Genomic DNA, 20,651 nt, shown 5'->3' with positions numbered 1-20,651 from the left:
GCTCAACCAAATCCGCCTTCAACGTGTTATGTATTTCTCTAGATCGCAATAGTTGAGCATTTGCGAGTCTCTCTTCCATTGTCGCTTGGGTTCCTTCGACTAAATCTTCGGGAATATAGTTTTGGCATATCGCTCTTCCATCATCGATCATATTATGCAAAATGATGCAAGCATACATGGTCATTCGTATTCTATCCTTATGCCACATGCGACAAGGATTTCTAATAAAATGTCATCGTTGCTGTAGAACCCCAAAACACCTCTCGATATCCTTTCTCGAAGACTCTTGTAATTTTTTTAAATACTTTCTTTTTTCATCGAAAGTTTCAGAAAACGTTTTAACAATAATCGAATACTCAGGGTAGATACCATCGGCCAAGTAGTAGCCATGCTCGTAATCGTCCCGTTTGCATGAAAACCGGCCTTTGGTATAGTTCCAGAAATGTAGCCCTCTATTAATGGTGAAGCCTCTAACGTATTAATATCGTTAAAACACCCGGCTACACCAAAGAAGGCCGACCAAACCCAAAGGTCGTATGACGCAACACCTTGTAATACCAAAGTTGGCCCTTTTTGATCACCCCGTGTATGTTGACCTCGCCATGCGGTTGGACAATTATACCAACGCCATTGACGACAATCCAAGCTACCAATCATGCCGGGTATTCCATGCTTTTCTAGATGCACCTCATATATTTTTTGAAGGTCGTTCCAAGTGGGGTTTCTCAAATAACGTTTTCCATATAACTGGCATATACCTAAAATATAATTTAATATACAAAAGTTTTACTAGTAAGCTACTAAAAAATAAATATATAAAAGTAAATAAATAAAAGACAATAAAAATTACCATAGCAAAAATGTTCCAAGCAATCTCGGGTTGTTTTCTCCGCCATCTTCAAATACTCGTCGTTGATGTCATACGTGTTTCCGTATGATAATACGCGTAAGGCGGATGTGACCTTTTGAATTGAGGTGAAGCCTAGATATCCTCGCGTGTCCATTCTTTGCTTAAAGAAATCATACTTATTTTCCAAATCATTATTAATGCGCAAAAATAACCTTTGGCTCATCCGAAAACGTCTAAAAACATTCGGTCTGTGAACCGGTGTCGCATCAAAATAGTCTTTCATCAAACGCTCGTTCGCGGCTTCACGATCTCGCAAGATATAGGTGCGTCGCAAGATGGGTCGTGGAGGGGGAGTAGGCCGAATGTGCTCAAATGCTTGTATCACAAAAGTACATGCACTCGTAACCGCTTCTTCCTCGGCCGCTTCTTCGTCGGGCGAAAAAAATTTTCGGTGAATTTCGGTGAAAGAGTCTTCCGACGGGGAACCCATTTTTTTTTAATAAGGTGAGACTAGCTTTTTTAAAAATATATAGAGAATGAGAGTGGGAATGTATTGAGTTGTAAAAAAAATGGAAGAGTAGGAGGGTATTTATAGTGTGAAAATTTAAAAAAATTGATTTTTTTTTTTAAATATGACCGTTGTTAAATGGTCAAAAATATCAAATACTCAACACATGGCGCCGCGAAATTCATCACGCCGTTCTTTTTTTTTGGGCATAGCGCCCATCGTTTTGGTGTGCAAGGCGCCATCTAGGCGCCCCACTACGTAAGGACTTAGGGTGGACGGGGTGGACAACTCACCAGCTGGAAGGGTACACAGCCGCAAGTGTTGTGGGTTTAATTTCCGGGTTTCAAAATCGGGTTGGGAAACTCGCTTTAGGGGAGAAAAGGATGAAGAATTCCAGGTTGTTTGGATTGATTTGAGGTGGCGTGTTTTTATTGGCCATCGATGTGGTGTCTTCGGTTCAAGGGGGGTAACCACCGCTTCCACACTTGGCTACTTACATTGCTTTTTAGCCTAGTACTATTTTGAAGGGTGAGGGGAGTCGATGGCGATGCAGGACCGGATCTGTAGATGTGTCGCCTCGGTGCTGCAAGTGAACACTGCACCAATTCAATCTCGCCCCGGATGAATGTGTCGAAGATGATGATGATGCTACGTGAAACCATGGACGGTATACAACCAAACCATCTCGATACACAACTCAAACAGTTAAGAATTTCAAGGAATCAGAAGGATAGATATTTTTACGACTTACATCTTCTAATTTTACATGATTAAGTTGTCACAATCTTCGCTTAACTTACAAACAACTAAGATATAAATCTACTAGCCGGAACTTCAAAAACTTTATTCTCAACACATACCTTTCGACTTGTACATTTTACTAATGTTTGTCCATTGGAACATTAAGATCTTTAAACAACGGGCTGTCGACCCCCACACCCATTGCATTCAGGCCGTTGTCTACATATATAAGAGCACCCGTAATGGCAGAAGCCAATGGTGATGCCAAGAATGCTGCTGTGTTCCCCACCTCATCTGTTCATTTATTTCTCAAACTTCAGCAAATTATATTTTGTATACATTGGTTAGTGATCGAAACAGTTTTTTACTTGGTCGAGTAAAATAGGTTGGGTCCGTTAATGGGTATTATTATTATGGATTAAAATACACTTTTGACCCGTTTTCTTTTATGCAATATTTTCTTTATAGCTATTTACCTATTACCTATTTGAAAGTTGTAATTAACACATAACCTAAATCGACCCTGGAATGTTTCGGTTAGAAGTGTAAAAATTAAAATTATATAGGATTGTCCCCCCAATTATTTTGCCTAAATATTTATACAATATATAAATTGGGCCCCATGACTTTCCGCCCCCTCGGAACTTTTGGTCAAGCTCTGCCACTGGGTCCAAGTAGGGTTGCAAACGAACCGAACATTCAGGGAACAGTTCTTGAACCGTTCGGCGCGAAGTTCGTTCATGTTCGTTCGTTTAGTTAAATGTTCGGTAACGTGTTCATTTGTGTTTGATTGTTCGTTAATGTTTTTGGTTTTATATTTTATTTAAATACTTAAAAATCCGAAAAATAAAATATTTAATAAGTATCAGGAGGAAAGTACATGGACTGACCCTGTGGGTTACCAAAACTTTGGATTTGGTTCCTAGCTTTCCAAAAGTACACAGACGGTCCATGTGGTTTGCACTTTGTAATACATTTAGTCCCAAACTTTTTTCCCAAAAGTACATCGATGGTCCTTGTGGTTTGCACTTTGTAACGCATTTAGTCCCTAACTTGGACATGCTAAAACCATTAGATTTGTTAGCCGGGGACTAAATGCGTTACAGAGTGCAAACCACAAGGACCATCCGTGTACTATTAGAAAGCTAGGGAACAAATTCAATATTTTGATAAACCAAAGGGACCATCCGTGTACTTTACTCTAAGTATCAATGTATTATATATTCTTTCGTGAACGCTTGTTTGTATTTGTTTGTTTCCATTTGTGTTCATGAACATTACTTTGTGTTCATCTGTGTTCATGACTGTTCGTCTGCGTTCGTTACCTATATTAACAAACGAACACGAACGAGTTCATTTCCTTAACGAACAAACACGAACATAAAATCTCATTCGTAAGTGTTTATGAATGGTTCATAAACACATATATTTCCTCAACAAACGAATGTGTCCGGTTCGTTTGCAGCCCTAGGTCAAAGATTGCCACCTTTTTTCATATATATTACCTGCAGATAGTGTTTTCTGTAGAGGTGCATTTGCGAAAGAGTAGTCAATCATCGTATCGATAAATCCAATTGCTTTAGCAGCACGGCTTCCAAGTGGACCTGAATTTTTTAATTATGGGTATAATTCAATGTGATACAGGTGCAGGAATATAGTGTGCACTTGCAAGAATATGTTTATAGTAAAAAAAAATGAAAGAAAGAAGTGATAAAATCACCTGCGGATATTGTGTTGACCCTAATTTTATGTTTTCTTCCTGCTTCGAAAGCAAGCACCTAAACGAAAAAAAAAGATGGATGTTATACATTAAATTATATTATAATTAAGAGTAAAATGCCATTTTCGTCACTGAGGTTTGGCCAGTTTTACGACTTTCGTCCAAGGCTTTGTTTTTTCGCATCTAGATCCAAAAGGTTTGAAATCTTGTCATTTTCATCCGACTCGTTAACTCCATCCATTTTTCTCTGTTATGTCAAGGGTATTAGCGTCTTTTTAGACATTTTTTATCAAACTAAAAATACTATAAGAAATAAAGTAAATAGAGTTGGATCTTTATTTCTTATAATATTTTTAGTTTAATAAATTAATGTGTAAAAAGACAGTAATACCCCTAAACAGAGAAAAAAGGATGGAGTTAACGAGTAGGATGAAAACGGCAAGATTTCAAACTTTTTGGATCCAAATGCGGAAAAACAAACCTTTGGACGAAAGTCGCAAAACTGGCCAAACCTCAGGAACGAAAATGACATTTTACTCTATAATTAATAATGAGTCGATAATGAAAAAGAAATGAAGGTGACAAAAGAGCTCACTCTTGTGTCACTCTCGAGTGCGGCTTTTGCTGAACTCATACCCCCACCGTATCTGTGTTATATACAATACATGTACAAAACGGATCAAACAGGTTCAGTTGGTCACGTGTCATTTTTGTACAGGTCGAAACATCGGGTCAGATAGGTTCGGTTGATCCACAAATGCTTTTTTGTACAGTTTTCAATATAATAATATATTACAAACTAATTAAAGTATCTGACCCGTTTCAGAAAAACAAAAGTCAAATTGGCACATTCATAAGTAAATGGGGCAAAATTGCCACCCCTAGATGTGTGTAAGCATAAAACATAATTAGAAAAGAGTAAAGTACACGGATGGTCTGAGTGCTTGACCAAAATTTTGGATTTGGTCCGTAGTTGTGGTTTGCACTTTGTAACGCATTTAGTCCCCAACTTTTGCCAAATGTACATGGGTGGTCTTGTGTTTTGCACTTTGTAACGCATTTAGTCCCTAACTTGGACCTGCTGAAACCTTTAGATTTGTTAGTTAGGGACTAAATGTGTTACAGAGTGCATACCATAAGGACCATCTGTGTACTTCTGAAAAGCTAGGGACCAAATCCAAAGTCTTGGTTAACTACAGGGACCATCCGTGTACTTAACTCATTAGAAAATGATTGAAAAAGGGAACATACCCGGGAATTATCCTCTCAGAAGCAATATACGTAAGCGATATTGACGAACCACCTATGGAAGCCCCAATCATCAGTAACATGTAAAAAAACACGTGATACGTAATAACATATACTAGAACAAAGTTACAAAATATCATGATATGTAGTAACAAGTTAAATACCGGGGTTCATAATTGGAAGAAAATGTTTGAGCAAAGAAACATAGGAATAACTAGACGCAGATACCGCGGCTAGATAACCTTTCCGGGATGTTTCCAACAGCGGCTTTGTGACCTAATCATGTATTATGCATTTGCTAAGTAACAAAATAAAGTGTATACGTCAATGTGATATATCTAGATTCATGAACGGGTCAACCGGTCAACCTCTGGCCCATTGGCAAGTGAGTGCACCAAAATATCGATACTACCGAAATCTTGCTTTACTGATTCTGCAACTTCCTGCACTGTCCAGTTACTTGCTCCAGCATAACGTTTATTGGTTTTAATCTGCATAAATTCACATCAATACAAGTCAATGATAAGGCTTTCTAGTGTCTGAACACTTCATTACGACAATTATAAAAATATATATATATATATATGTATATACTACTAACATCTTCGGGTACATCCTCGGGGTTATCAAAGACAGCATCCAGTGGATAAACTTTAGTAATCTCCATCAAAGAACCATCTGGCAACCTGAAAGATGACGTTCTTCGTTATAAATATCCATTTGTAATTGTAACCAAGTTGAAAGCAAGTTAATATCTTACACCCGTGATTCATCAAATTTGCCCCTGCGTAGACTCATTTCAAATATGTTTAAGGCCTACATCAAAATAGGAAAATTAGAGATTATTTGAGGATAAGACGACAGGTATTTTAAGATTCAGCTAGAGTGCTACCATAAGAGGAGATGGCAAGATGGGCGGGTCAGACGGGTCGGTAAGAGGGTCCTATGGGTCATTTTTAGTATAGTTCGGAATTGTTGGCGGGTTGGGCTATAGCCCATAGACACTTTTTTTTGTTTCAAATACACACACACATACACATATATATGTTAAGTTTACTACTTTACTTACAGGCACCCATGTTCCAACAAGAATTTCAGCACCTGCAGCCGCTAACGATTTTGCAATAGCCCAACCATATCCATTGTCATCAGCAACACCAGCAATAAACGCCCTTTTACCTTCACATTGGAATTAACATAAAACACAACCATTAGGGCACCATTCACTCAGAAACTACGGTAATACAAGGATCCAACCTTTTAAATCAATGGACAGCTGGGAAACCGACTTGCTTCCAGAAGCTTCTGACATCGACCTCGTAACGAACTTTTGAAACCTAGGACGACTTGTTGTGCACTTATGCTTAATATTTAGCACCGATGACAGATGAGAAGAGCTGGTAAGCTTAGATGACAAAATTCTATCGGATTCATGTACAAAAGTTGCCATCGTAGCCCCGAGAGTTCTTTGTGTAAGAAAAACGGACGGCCTTGCTGCAGTTATTTGCAGGGCCGACACACCAACTGCCATCATTTTCGGTATATGCAATCTAGCAAGGACAACAGAAATGAAGTTGAAATTTTGCACGAGATAGAAAGAATATTCAAAACTAGACACAAATTTTATCCACTATTAGTATTCTCGCATTATACTCGTTGATTGAGCAGATAACAAGAAGCTGGTATATAAAGTGCATACTGTTTTTCAAACGGTCTTAACTCTTAGAAGTTAACATTTGGTACAAATATTATTGCGAAAGTGTCAGGGATAATGTAACCTAATGCAAGCATAACCTACATTTCCAAATTCAAATGTTATATATAGGGCTGCAAACGAACCAAACGTTCGACGAACACTTCGTGAACCGTTCGGCGGGAAATTCGTTTGCGTTCGTTTATTAAACAAACAAACACGAACAAGGAATTTCGTTTGTTTAGTTAAATGAACAAACATGAACAGAGGCCGCGTTCGTTCATTTATGTTTGTGAACGTTCGGTAACGTGTTTGATAGTTCACTGCTGTTTTTAGTTTTTATATTTTATTTAAATACTTCAAAATTCCGACAAATAAAATATTAACAAGTGTCAGTGTATTATATATTCTGTTCATGAACGCTCGTGTTCATGAACGTTAGTTTGTGCTCATTGGTGTTCATCAACGTTCGTATTCGTTCGTTGCCTAAAATTAACAAACAAACACAAACCGAACACGAACAAGTTCATTTCCTTAACAAACGAACACGAACATAAAATCTCGTTCAGTAAGTGTTCATGAACACATATATTATTGCGAAAATGTTAGGGATAATGTAACCTAACGCAAGCTTAACCTACATTTCCAGATTCAAATGTTATATAAGACTATTACTAATATTTTAACCTAAAGCAAGCTTTTCACACATAAATTAGGCCTAATCAAGTGGATAAATGATTTTGTTGGGCCCGAGCATAGTCACATAATTCGCTGCTGGTCATGGCATGATTTTCGTTTTGGTTCGTCCGATCCAATTCGCGGTACGAACAGGCAACAATTCAGATGTAATAGAGAAGAAATGGTGGCTAATCGAAGCTTACCTGCTTGCTTGCTTTGCTTGCTGGCTGATTGAACCTTCCCTTCCTTCCCTCCCTCCCTGCTGAATCGTAAAATGAATGAAAGAAAATCTCTCAGTCGGCTGGCTGTTTGTTTTTTAGGTTTGGAAGATGGAGGAGATAGACAAGAGGAGGACGACGGCGGCCGCTTTAGTTTAGTTTAGTTTAGGGTTGTTTTAATTTTTATTTTAACCGGTGGCGGGCATTCGGTTGCTAGAAGCTTGATTTGGGACGGTATTCCAATCGAAAGAGAAAACCAGAAAAATCGTGATAAACCAATAATTATCAAAAACAGTAAAACAATTATGATTTTATATATCTAAAAGTTAATTTTTACGATGTTCCTTTTTTTTTTTTTAATTTTACCCATACTCCTATGTAACTAAATCTTGGTTTATATAATTTGCAAAATATATGTAATAACACTTAACTATAATAATAACATGATTTTGTAAGGATGAAAGGGTAAAAGGCAAAACAAAAAAGAACATAGGCTACATTTGTAAATATCAACAAACACTCAACCCAAATTCCCTATACAACGCATATGATGATATTCTCGTAAATAATCTGAAAAAGGGAAAATAGTCAAAGAAAGTTGACCGAGCACTATTCATCCGAATGTGATGAATTAATATATATATATATATATATGAATTTTATTTCTATTTTTATTTTAAATATGTATATCAGAGTAAATTACAAAAATCGTCCTTTAGGCCTACCTCAGTTAATTTTTGTGATTAAATCTGACCAAATAGACCTCACATGAGGGTATTTTTATGGTTAAATCTGAACAAATGGACCCCACATGTAGGGCTGTCCAAAAAACTCGCGCCTCGGAGCTCGCTCGGATTTAGCTCGGAAAAAGCTCGCTCGATATGGCTTGGTGAGAAAGTGAGCCTAACTCGGCTCGGCTCGTGATAAGCCAAATTGGCTCGGTTTAGTTCACTTGGTAGCTCGGCTCGGCTTAGCTCGAACTATTTTACTTATAATATATTTTATTTTTATATACACTGTTATTGGCCAATAATAATCCCAACTCATTTAATCACCAATGATAATCCGAACTATTCACTTTTGTTTGTAAAATACTCTCAGTTAAAAAACACTAACTAGGTTAAAAAATTGCTGATGTGGCCCTTTTAGCTGATGTGTCATATGACGTGGTAGTTGATGTGGCATTTTTTTGATGACGTGGCAGCTAATGTGCAGTATACGTGACATTTTTCGATGATGTGACAACTGACGTGGCAGGTGACGTGGCAAGCCACATCAGCAATTTTTTAACCTAGTTAGTGTTTTTTTAACTGGGATTATTTTACAAACAAAAGTGAATAGTTCGGATTATTATTGGTGATTAAATGAGTTGGAATTATTATTGGCCAATAACAGTGAGTTGGAATTATTTAAATCCAATTTGCCTATAATATATTACAAAAAATGATTGTTATTTACATGTATTTAGGCTTGTAGTTTGATATCTATGACATATTTAAAGGTTGATTGTCGTGTTCATGAACAAATATTGTATTTACTTTAAATATAAAACTTATTTTGCGTTGTTGAACGTGATTTTAGCTTATAATGTATTAGGTTGAACTTATTTTGAATACGTTCTTTTGAAGTATTGAATAATATTTTAGAATACTGAATTTTGAGAGCTATGTAATAATTTTTATTTTTAAAATCGAGCCAAACCAAGCCGAGCCAGCTCGGTTTAAAACCAAGCCGAGCCCGAGCTTAGATTTTCAGCTCGGTTTTAAATCCGAGTCGAGCCAACCCGGTCTATAATCGAGCCGAGCCCGAGCTAGGAACAGTCCTACCCACATGAAAGTAAAATGACTAAAATACCTCATGTGGGGTCCATTTTGTAAGATTTAAGCACAAAAAATTAACTTAGTTAGGGCTAAAGGATATAACTTGCAAGGGTTTGCAAACATCGAGTACGTTTTCGGTAATTATTGAAGATAAAGGACACAATTTGCAATTAGTGGCATACATAAATGATGATTTTGTAATTTACTCTATACATTATTATTAGCCAATGAATGGTAAAAGAAATTTAATCTATTTTTACCTAACATAGTTAAATTATTTTGAGTTTTTTTTATTTACTCTATCTTTGTTGTTAACATGATTTTTATTTTGAGTGAATTTCAAGGATTGTTCTTTATCTTTATACCCATATTCATGCGTTGTCATTTATGTTTAAAATTGACGATTTTTGTCCTTTATGTTTTCATATCATAGGTGAGTTCACTGCTCTTTCACAAGCATGCGTCTAGTGGGGACAAACAAACAAACTTACATCCCTGTAGGGGATACTTGACACACTTTTATCCCTAGAGGGAATACGTTATAACTGTTGATGTTGGATAATACACTCAAAACTATCACCTTAAGTCCCATCTTACTACCGAACTAGTTTCTTGGAGGGCAACAGGGTTATTAGTTGATAACGCTATTAGGTTTGGCACCCTTACGACGTATCTGGACAGGACGGGCGTGAACTAATGACCTTAACCACTCGACCAATGTTGATAGGCATTGGGGAAGGGCAAACAACAGTCGTTTTGCGGTATCGAGTTATTATCAACATGCTTTGAAACTAAACACTTGGCAACTAAACGTTTTACAAAACCGTGAACTCGCTAGCTTTATGTTAATACACTTTTTCTGCATGCTTGTAGGTCGATAGTTATTTGATGTGGGACTTGCAGTCTGGGGAGCTGGAGTGGTCATGGGTCGTGACTAGTGTAAAGACAAGGAGTATTGATTGTTTTTACATACTTTGGATTTGAGTTACTAAAACAACGAATTATGCTTCCGCTGAACTTAAACATGTTTTGAACAAATGTTTTGAATTTTCTAATTACATTGAATGTGAATTTTTATTTATTGTATTATGTTAGTTCAATGTGATTAGTGGCTGGATCCTGGTACGTCACACGCCTTGCGGTGAAGAAGATTGTTGAGTTGGAAGAATCACATGCTAATACCTAGAGGGACTTCACGAGATCATTGAAAGATAGCTAAAGGGCCTTAATATATATATATATATATATATACACACAAACACACACATATAAACTGGTGGGTGGTGTACGGACAATGGTGGTGGCGGTTAGGGATGGGCTTTTTTTCCCAAATACTCGTACTCGTACTCGTACCCGTACCGTACATGTACCCGTACCAATTTTAGGTATTTGGTACATATATCAGTACTCAGTTTTATATAGACCTTTAAAAGTTTTTTATATTATGTTTTATCTCGTGTTATGGTATTTATAGTACTTGTGTTGATTTTACCTATACGGTACCCGTATTATATTGGTACTCGTACCAATTCTACATATTTGGCACCCATACTATATTGGTACTCATGTCAATTTTACCTATTTAGTACCTCGTACAAGTGCTTAAAAATTATATAAAAACAAAATGGTACCAAAGCGGGTACTGTATCGAAAATACTCGTACCCGTACGGTACTTATGTATTTGGTACGGTATTTGGTACCCAGTTTTGTTCAAATTCGATATCAGTATTTTCAGTACCTGTACCGGTATGGGTACGATACCAATCCCATCCCTAGTGGCGGTGGTGGTGGGAGGTGGACGTGGATGATGGGTGGTGGTGTTGGACGGGGGTGGTGGACGGTGGTGATGGTGATGTTGATGGACGGTGGTGGTGTTTAATTCTCTACAAACCTTAGAAGGTCTTAAAAGTGGTTGGTCTAAGTATGCACCAACAAGAGCTCGCGAAAATGTTTTCTAATGAAACATAATTGAAAAAACAAACAGTCTGCAGATCGCATTGTCTGTGTGGAATATACAGAAGAGCCTATGCAAATATTTTTTAGAAAAACAAACACCATCTTAAAATAAGATGTAGATAAAAAAACTAATGTTTATTTAAGAACACACTAAGATTGAAAAACCCGATTAATGTATAGGAAAACAAAGACTCAATCGAAAATATAACTCAAGACAAATGTTTGACTCTCTATTATAAACTTTATGATTAAGAAAGAAATTGTATCTTTAAGATTTAAAAGTTAGCATTTATGAGAGATACATAGTGTTTTGACATGTATAAGGTTAACACTACGCATGGGATAACAAGAATTCGTGCGTTAATCGTAATAAATATGTTTAGAATACTTATGTATTATTGAAAAAGTATGTTTATAAGTTACAGTAACTTTCGGGTCATTGAAACTACAAGAATCGGCAAGTAGATCAACTTACGCGATTTCAACACGTAGCGCGTGTGCACGACATTTAACTCCATATCAGCAAAATACTAATATTTTGAGCATAAAAATAATTATTTTAATTTATAAACTAATTTGTATTGAAATTTATGTGAGAAAATGGGAATTCTGACCCAAGAACAAGCTGGAACGGAGTTGTGTCCAGACAATGGTGGGCTGAAGAAGGATGAGCTTGACTGATGGGCTTCAAAGTTCAAACCCACTCCACCAAAACTTAGGTATATAAACCCTTATATACCTCAACATCCTTCATTATTCACAAACATTTTATCTCTCTGCCTCATTTCTCTCTAACCTCTATCTACATTCTCTCTCTATAACACAAGATCCGTCGACCAGAATCCAGCCACCACACGGCGGAGCCATGGCGGCAGCGGCAGCCGACCACGGCGGCACATGCCGGTGAACCTTTCGGCGACCGTTTTCTGGCCAAAGGTACACTTTGTCTGCTAATTTCGACGTTCCGAACACCATGGTGAGGTCCATTTTCTCTAATTCAGAGCGGTTTGTGCCGTAGAGAAACTTTGAAGATAATCAGGCCAATTTCTATCAAGTTTTTTTCAAGTTTTCTCTTCATGTATGTCAAGATCTTGCTTTGAAGGATGTTGGTATTGCTTATCCAAACTATGTCAAGATCTTGGTTTTAAGAACCTCCAACTTATTTATAGCTAACTTCAACATGTACATCATACCATATTATATGGTAAATCGTACCGAAGCGATCCGAAATGAGCCTACCCCCGATCGTACCGAATTTTAGAGACCTAGCGAATTGCGACCCCGTTTCACGTTCCCGTACCGGAGCGTACCACAAACCATGTGACTATGATTTTAACCTAAAGCAAGCTTTTCACACATAAATTAGGCCTAATAAAGTGGATAAATCCTACAAAGTTCATGTTCAAGTTCAACGTAATTTCAAAGTCTCCATACAAACAATTCAACAAAATCAGCAAATTCTGACACGTAAATTGCACGAAATCAAGCTCGTACACGAAGAATCCGATGATTATGAAGCAACAAACGATATAGTGACTAAATTGAACAGAATTTCGGATCAAATTGTTAACGTTTATACATGAGTACATTGTTAAGTGATAGAAAAACTTGAATTTAAAGAGTAACTGAATGAAATTGAGTGTTTGAGACTTGAGAGTGAGCTTACTTTGCAGATTGGCAGAGAGCTCAAAGGTGGATCTTTTGTGTGTATCGCTGTGTGCGGGTGAGGTAGAAGAAAGGGTTGTTTTTTGCAACTGGATTGGGCTTTCGAATTGGGCCACAGATTGGGCTTTCGAAGAACTAATAAACAGGTTACACGAAATGACATGTTAAGACACGAAAAAAACCAGCGTATCGTATGATTTGTTATGGTTAATACATGAACATTACATGTTAAGACACAAACACGACCTGTTATTAATTATATAAACTTTAAAGTTTACTTCTAGGTATATTTTATATAGAGTTAACTGCCATTTTCGTCCCTGTGGTTTGGTCACTTTGGCCATTTCAGTCCATTTTTCAAAAATGCGCCATTTTCCTCCCCAACGTTCTGGAAAGGTGCCATTTCAGTCCAAAAATCATAACCCAGTTAAGTCGGTTTGTAAATAAGGACTGATTGTGTAAATTTGTAACATAAAGGACCATTTATGTAAAATGTATAAATATTAATATAATTATAAAATATATAATACAAAAACACCACCACCACTAGCCCTGTCACCACCACCACTCCGCTGCCCCCACCGCCACCACCGCCACCACAGCCACCACCGCCACCACAACCACTGCCACCACCACCACCACCACCACCGCCACCGCCACCGCCACCACAGCCACCACCGCCACCACAGCCACTGCCACCACCGCCACCATCGCCACCACAGCCACTGCCACCACCATCAACGTCATCATCTTCATCATCTGTTATCATCATCATCGATCATCATCGACCTTCATCATCATCATCGCGATCTTCATCATCATCATCAGACCTTCATCACCACTGCCGCCGCCTGCAACTCACCGGAAAAACGGCACCCCCACCGTCGCCGGTTCTCTCTCCCGCCTCCTTCTCTCTCTCTCTCTCTCGTCGTTATCTCTCTCTCTCTCTCTCTCCGACTTTCTCCCTCTCTCGTCTGATCTGTGAGATGTGGAGGGGGTGTGGTTAGTTTGGTTCGTGGGGGTGTGGGGTGTCGGAAAGATGGCAGGATTTACTCCGGTCACCGGAGTAGAGAGGTAAAGGTGATGGTGGTGGTGATTGCAGAGCATAGAGAGAGAGAGAGAGTAGAGAGAGAGTGGTGGCAGTGGCTGTGGTGGCGGTGGTGGCTGTGGTGGCGGTGGTGGTGGTGGTGGCAACGGCTGTGGTGGCGGTGGTGGCGGCGGAGTGGTGGTGGTGGCAGGGCTAGTGGTGGTGGTGTTTTTATATTATATATTTTATAATTATATTAATATTTATACATTTTACTTAAATGGTCCTTTATGTTACAAATTTACACAATCAGTCATTATTTACAAACCGACTTAACTGGGTTATGATTTTTGGACTGAAATTGCACCTTTCCAGAACGTCGGGGAGGAAAATGGCGCATTTTTAAAAAATGGACTGAAATGGCCAAAGTGACCAAACCACAGGAACGAAAATGGCAGTTAACTCTTTTATATATAAAATTAGGAGATATTTTTTAATTTAAAAGTATACACATGTCATTAACGGGTCATAACAACCTGTTAAGACGCGAAATTCAACAGGTCTTAATGTGTCGTGTCGACCAAATTCTGCCCTCCTGCCCATTAGCCCACTAACATAATTTGTACTTGTAGCCCATTAGTCCATTAGTATTACCCAAATAACTTAAATAAAAAGGGGGTAACTTTGTAGAAATGTAATCAAGTTTGTCAAGTGTTCCGATTAAGTCACTAGAACTTTTTTTGTCTCTCTAAAATCATTAAAGTTTCGATTATTGTTCTAATACTATGTAATTATCAGGTTAACATGTTAGAATGCTGATGTGTCAGGTTTCACTAATTTTATTTTTGTATATTTAAATAAAAAAGAAAACACATAAATTATCAACCATCCGATCATATGTATGATCCACGCCCTTCGTTATTTCCACTCTTTCTTCCTAGTCAAATTTTCAAGCAACTGGCCTTCAATTTCATATGAAACCTTTTATAGCAATTAACATGAGAGATCAATGATTAACACTACATCTCTGAGATCATACAATAACCTAAAATGAAACACCTGTGCTTCAATTTCACATGGAGCCTTCAATTCACACGGAACTATTCGGCGGAGTTGACATTCCGATATGACTTACGACACCAATAAAAGAAAGAAAATTTGAACGCCAAGATGAAGATAATGATTTTCAGCTCGCACCATGATGTTGATGTGAATTTATTGTAGAATGTAGCTTCAGTATCTGTTACCTCTCATTATGTGCTCTGTAATCAACTATTCGATCTTAGATCTTAGATCTGAAGGTTTAAAGTTCAAAATTCTTGTAAATATTAGATTATTCTTTTAGATTCTGATTATAATTATGTAAGGATTAGAAAAAAAATAGGATAAAAAATGATAACCTGATGACCTGGTAATTACACAATATTAGAACACAAAATTAAATTTTACTTACTTTAGAGAGACAAAAAATGTTTGGATTACTTAATTGAAACACTAGACAAACTTTGTTACATTTCTATGGCGTTTTCCCTAATAAAAATACTAAACTTAAGCCCATATATCAGTCGCACCCCTTCAATTTCCCATCATCCCGCCCAACGATCGTTCTTTCTGCCCTCCTGCCCAGTGCCCAGCGACATCATCAACAACAACACAGGTCGAGCATGCCACCCGATCGAGTGACACGCTGCCAAATGATAACACTGAAGTTGCTAACCGATCGGTTGGGCTAACCGATCGAACGGTCCGTTCGATCGACCGACCTGAAAGGTAAGAACACTTCGATGTTTTCAAATGCTGCAACTAAAACTTCAAAAGTTCAAACCATCATACACAAAACACATCCTTTCCTAAAGGAAGAAACAATCCGCTCGAAAGGACCAGCCGATCGAGCCTGCCGGCCGATCGAATGGGAGTGTTCAAACGGACTTTCAAACCAGACGAACAGCCCGTCCGATCGAACAAGCTGTCCGATCGACTGGCCCAATCGATCCATCATCACTTGTTTGGATTTCCGCGTTACTCATCGTTATACTATCGAACTATTCAGGCTAACTTACTCTCAGCGCTCCCTTCAATCCCTACCAAATCACTGTGAGTATACTCGATCCCTTTTTGCTTTCAGCACTTTTGGGTGTTACATACGTTATCTATCAAAATCACAATCAAACACAAACTATTTGAACGCTAACCTATTCGCATGTGCTACTTGACTAAATGATTGCTGTTTATTATGTTTACACGTGGAGTGCTATCTACCTGCTTTAGCAACATAGTACTATAGTTTGGACTCAGCACCTGTTCACACGGGGGTTGCTAAGGACAATTACTTGCATGGATTACGGTGGTAATCATGTATTGCGAACTGTCTCGGACAGTCAACCCGCAGTCGTTGGTACCGATGGTCCCATGTTGATAATTTACATGCATCATTTTCCTCTGTGTACGTGCCTGGTTATGCGTAAACTATTCAAACTCTATATGCTAGTATCAAATTTGTGTACTCACCTTTACATTTTATGTATTGACTTTATTTTAACGTATGTGACAGGTGTTTAAGGTGTTAGCTTGCTAGGAAAGCGAGGCAGTAATAAGGCTCTAGAGCCCATCTAGCAGTTGTAGGTCGTAGCTTACCTAGGGGTTTCTAGAAGCAAATAAACGCTAGCCATGGAACCGTTGGAGTTGTTCGATCAAGCGTCTATGGCTTAGGCCCTCTGTAGATCTTGTCCGGATGAATCTAAATGATTCCGGGCATTATTTGAACATTTGGTCTGTAATAAATTAAATCTGAGTTGTCGAGACAGTATTATTTGTTTGGATGATTTTCTGTAATAACTTGTTATTAATTTGGGATACGGTATGGGACGTATCATTTAAACTGAATTTGTATGATAGTTGTTGTGGAAACTTCTGAACAATCTGTTTCGCTCAGTGCCGCGCCCCGATGATTCCGCCATCGGTTAGGGTGTGACAGATGGCGCACGCTTGAGAGCCGCCTTTGTATTTTTGACCGCGTGCGCGTGGTGGAGCACAAGGGTTGCAAGGACCAAGTGGTAGGTGATGCGGCGCATGACGTGGCAGTCATGCGCATGCGCGCGCGCGAGTATACATGGCACGGAGGCGCGCGGTTGCGCGCATGGTGCATGGGTCCTGCTGTGTCGTGCGCGGCGCACCAGAGTGAGCCAATACGGCGTGACTGTGTGGCGCGCTCGTGTAGGCTCACAGGTGACGTAGCGCACGCGCGCATGGACTTGAGCCAAGAGGACGCACCGCGCGAGGTGACGTGGCGCACGCGCGCATGGACTTGAGCTAAGAGGACGCACCGCGCATGGCAGTGAGCTAAGAGGACGCACCGCGCATGGCGTGTAGACCTGGGCGCGCGCACCAGAGTGACTTGCGCGCGCACGCGCGCGCAGAAGCTTCCATCATTGAATGACAGTGCAGTTTCAGTCCAGCTTCGTAACTGACGAGTTAATAGGCTTTGACTGAGAATTAAATGACGTATTAAATTGCATTGAAGACATTTAATGCAATTTAAACCTCTCATTTAATTCGTTTTTGGCTGTTTCCAACCAGGTTCTGTATAAATACAGCTCCATACCTTGCTGTAGAGGACACTACGAAACCCAGCTAGACAATAGCTTATGCAAACAACATTCTTCCTACTTCTGATTCTTTTCTTGCAGTTCTCAAGGTAACCTTCGGGTTGTAGGCGAATTCCGACAGTACCGCTGCTTCGGCTGTTGTACCCTGGGAAACAAAACGAGTGCTCCTGGGAGACTCGGAATTTGTTTTAAGGGAAAGGTGTGTACACGTGCCTCAGCCAATCTTCTTCATCTCCAATTCTTGTATTTTATTTATTTCAGTTGTAATTGTATTTAGTTTTCAGCTTTCTCTATTTCTGTATTGTAATCTAGCAATAAAATTTGTTATTTTATTTATTATTACGCGAACGGTTCCTACACAATAAACATCGTCCGGATGGATTCAACTTTCGACTTTTAAACAACAGTTTCAAACATTCATGACAGTTACGTAACCGAACACACAAAATCTAACGAAAAAACGAATTTAAAAGCATTAAAACCGAATCGAAAGTTCGAAACCCTAGATCTAGATGAAACGAATTTACGCTACCTAAAGGGAACATCCAATCATACTCTTCACATCCGACCATCCTCATCTACCATACTTACTGCTTATTCAGATGCCGATTGGAGGGGGGGTGTCCTGATTCAAGACGCTCTACCTCGGGTTATTGCGTCTTTTTGGGTGACAACCTGGTTTCATGGTCGTCTAAACGTCAACATACAGTCTCCCGATCCAGTGCAGAGGCAGAATACAGGGGAGTTGCAAACACTGCTGCTGAAACGAGTTGGCTTCGCAATCTTTTACTCGAGCTCCATGTTCCTACACGCAAAGCCACAATCATTTATTGTGATAATGTATCTGCTACTTACTTGTCTGCATTAGCGCACCAAGCATGTCGAAATCGACATCCATTTTGTCCGGGACAAAGTCCGCATTGGTGATATGCGCGTCTTACACATACCAGCCGACTATCAAAGTAACTTAGTGTCAGAAATGGTTCTATCTTGGTCCAGACCTCGCGCGCTGCCGTGGGCACATCTTTGTAGTCGGCGCAAGGTCGAGGAAGCCAACACTTTGATTTATTTTGGGTATGGTCTCGCGCACGACATGAGGTTGACTCGTATGACCCCTGCAGGATTTGAGACCACGCCCCCTTCATCCATGAATCACAAACCACCTATCAATCTGAACCGAAATCCGATTGAGAGAATATAAAACTTTACGATTCATAGCAACAATAAAATCTTTTTAAGAAAAACAAGTGGCAACTTACATTAGAGGCCCATTGAGGCCCAATATGTGCATGATACGTTTCTGGCCCATACACTTTTTATTTAGGAATAATTGCATATTTCCCCTTAAAAACACCCTTAATTGCATATTTACCCAAGCCCAATTAAAAATTGCATATTTCCCCTTCTATGTTAAAATGACAAATCTACCCTTCTTAAAATTAAAAAAATTAAAAGATCATATTATAGAATATCAGATCATTCGGGATATTAGGGACGACGCTTGGGTTCTTCTTCTACAGCGATAGCAGAGGGCGACAAAGCAGGGGATTCCGCCGGCGATTCTTCTGTCGGCGACTCTCCGGCGACATACAGCAGCGATTCCGGCACAACGGCGATTCCGGCACAACAGCGATTCCGGCACAACAGCGATTCTTTTGCAGGTATGTTTGTTCATCAAGCATCTTTGTTCATCAAGCATCTTTGTTTAAAAGGGGTAGGCTTGTTCATCAAGCATCTTTGTTTAAAAGGGGTAGGCTTGGATTTTTTGATGCACAGCTACTTACTGTTTTTGTTCTTATTGGATTTTTTGTTTTTATTGGTTTTTTTTTTCTTATTGCTTTGTTTTGTTAGGCATAGGTGTTTTGTTAGCAATGGTTAGGCATAAGTGATTTTAATGCACAACTACTTACTGTTTTGTTCTTATTGGATTTTTTTCTTATTGCTTTGTTTTGTTCTTGTATTTTTTTGTTAGATTGGATTGATTCAAGATGGAAGATGATAATATAGATGCACCAACATGGGAGAACATGGCTCAATCACCAACACTTGAGCCAAATGTTTTTCAAATAACATCCAAGTGTAAGATAAAATTAAAATATGGAGGCTACTTTCGATTAGCTAAGAACTCGGCTAGGAAACGGTATTGTTTTGGTTATCAAAAATGTATTTACATTGATACATACTCATACAACTTTGATGATTTAGTTGAAGAGGTTACAAATCATTATCCACCAAATAGGGATCTCGTTTACTCTATTTATTTCGTTGACAAGTATGCCATAGATCAATCTGTTATCAAGCTTGATTCTCATGAGAAATTTGAGTTTATGATTAGAATGTATGAAGTGGAAAAAGAACTTGTCGTTTATGTGACAACGAATAGTAATCATGAGACTTCTTCAGTTAATCAAAGGTAAAAGTTTGTTTAAAAGTGAGTTTAATATCGCGTGCATCAATATCTACTAAATCATTAGAATTGTAAATCTTTTTCAGGGGTCAAGATGAAGTGGGTGACGAACCACACAGTGAAGATGAATCAGAGTATTCATTAAGTGATGAAAGCTATCATAGTTATTATAGTAGTGATGATGAAGTTGAGGAACATAACTCCCAAGAGTAAACTTATTTTTCCATGTTATATGTAGAATTTGGGCGAGTACGGAGTTTGTAGAAGTAGTGAAAATCGAGCTGAAGTGAAACGCGGCGAAAAGCGTTGGGAGGTCGTACTCGATGAGCAAAAGTTTAGTAAAATGAAGGGTAAAATAGTCTTTCTATAATTTAATTTTAATAAATTAAATCAAAATGGGTAAATTTGCAATCTTACTAGTTAATAGAGGGGAAATATGCAATTGAAATTTTGGCTTGCGTATATATGCAATTTCAAAGTTTTTTAAGGGGAAATATGCAAAAAAACCCTATAT

At 38.6% G+C, this 20,651-nt stretch overlaps 2 protein-coding genes across 3 annotated transcripts; one reads left to right on the top strand and one right to left on the bottom strand.

Annotated features, from left to right (window-relative positions):
* Positions 1-2,070: 2,070 nt before the first annotated feature.
* On the bottom strand, positions 2,071-13,119 carry LOC110927155 (enoyl-[acyl-carrier-protein] reductase [NADH], chloroplastic). 2 transcript variants are annotated; one of them, XM_035985677.1, is made up of 12 exons: positions 13,100-13,119; positions 6,325-6,617; positions 6,137-6,246; positions 5,828-5,883; positions 5,669-5,753; positions 5,436-5,558; positions 5,232-5,343; positions 5,071-5,122; positions 4,415-4,466; positions 3,820-3,877; positions 3,605-3,703; positions 2,071-2,393 (listed from the first exon to the last, which is right to left on the bottom strand). In XM_035985677.1, the coding sequence occupies exons 2-12, from the start codon at positions 6,599-6,601 to the stop codon at positions 2,239-2,241; spliced, it is 1,179 nt and encodes a 392-aa protein (XP_035841570.1). In that variant the 5' UTR covers positions 6,602-6,617; positions 13,100-13,119; the 3' UTR covers positions 2,071-2,238. The 2 variants fall into 2 exon arrangements, with proteins under 2 accessions (XP_035841570.1, XP_022026461.1); XM_022170769.2 differs by lacking the exon at positions 13,100-13,119 and adding an exon at positions 7,642-7,818.
* A 6,576-nt stretch (positions 13,120-19,695) lies between these two features.
* LOC110927157 lies at positions 19,696-20,382 on the top strand. Its single transcript, XM_022170771.2, has 2 exons — positions 19,696-20,143; positions 20,224-20,382. Exons 1-2 carry the CDS (start codon positions 19,719-19,721, stop codon positions 20,348-20,350), a joined length of 552 nt encoding a protein of 183 aa, XP_022026463.1. The 5' UTR covers positions 19,696-19,718; the 3' UTR covers positions 20,351-20,382.
* The last annotated feature ends 269 nt before the right edge of the window (positions 20,383-20,651 follow it).

The sequence above is a fragment of the Helianthus annuus genome, chromosome 2 (genome assembly GCF_002127325.2).
Source record: "Helianthus annuus cultivar XRQ/B chromosome 2, HanXRQr2.0-SUNRISE, whole genome shotgun sequence".
Lineage (NCBI taxonomy): Eukaryota > Viridiplantae > Streptophyta > Magnoliopsida > Asterales > Asteraceae > Helianthus > Helianthus annuus.
Note: the sequence above shows the minus strand (reverse complement) of the source record. Positions and strands in the feature narration are given on the sequence as shown.

Bases quoted from the DNA above. Each gene is read 5' to 3' on its own strand.
- LOC110927155 (XM_035985677.1), bottom strand. From the start codon at position 6,601: ATGATGGCAGTTGGTGTGTCGGCCCTGCAAATAACTGCAGCAAGGCCG. The intron at 5,754-5,827 runs GTAAGATATTAA...GTCATCTTTCAG, and splicing joins AAATTTGATGAATCACGGGT to GTTGCCAGATGGTTCTTTGA. The intron at 3,878-4,414 runs GTGAGCTCTTTT...TTTTTCGTTTAG, and splicing joins CACTCGAGAGTGACACAAGA to GTGCTTGCTTTCGAAGCAGG.
- LOC110927157 (XM_022170771.2), top strand. From the start codon at position 19,719: ATGGAAGATGATAATATAGATGCACCAACATGGGAGAACATGGCTCAA. The intron at 20,144-20,223 runs GTAAAAGTTTGT...AATCTTTTTCAG, and splicing joins ACTTCTTCAGTTAATCAAAG to GGGTCAAGATGAAGTGGGTG.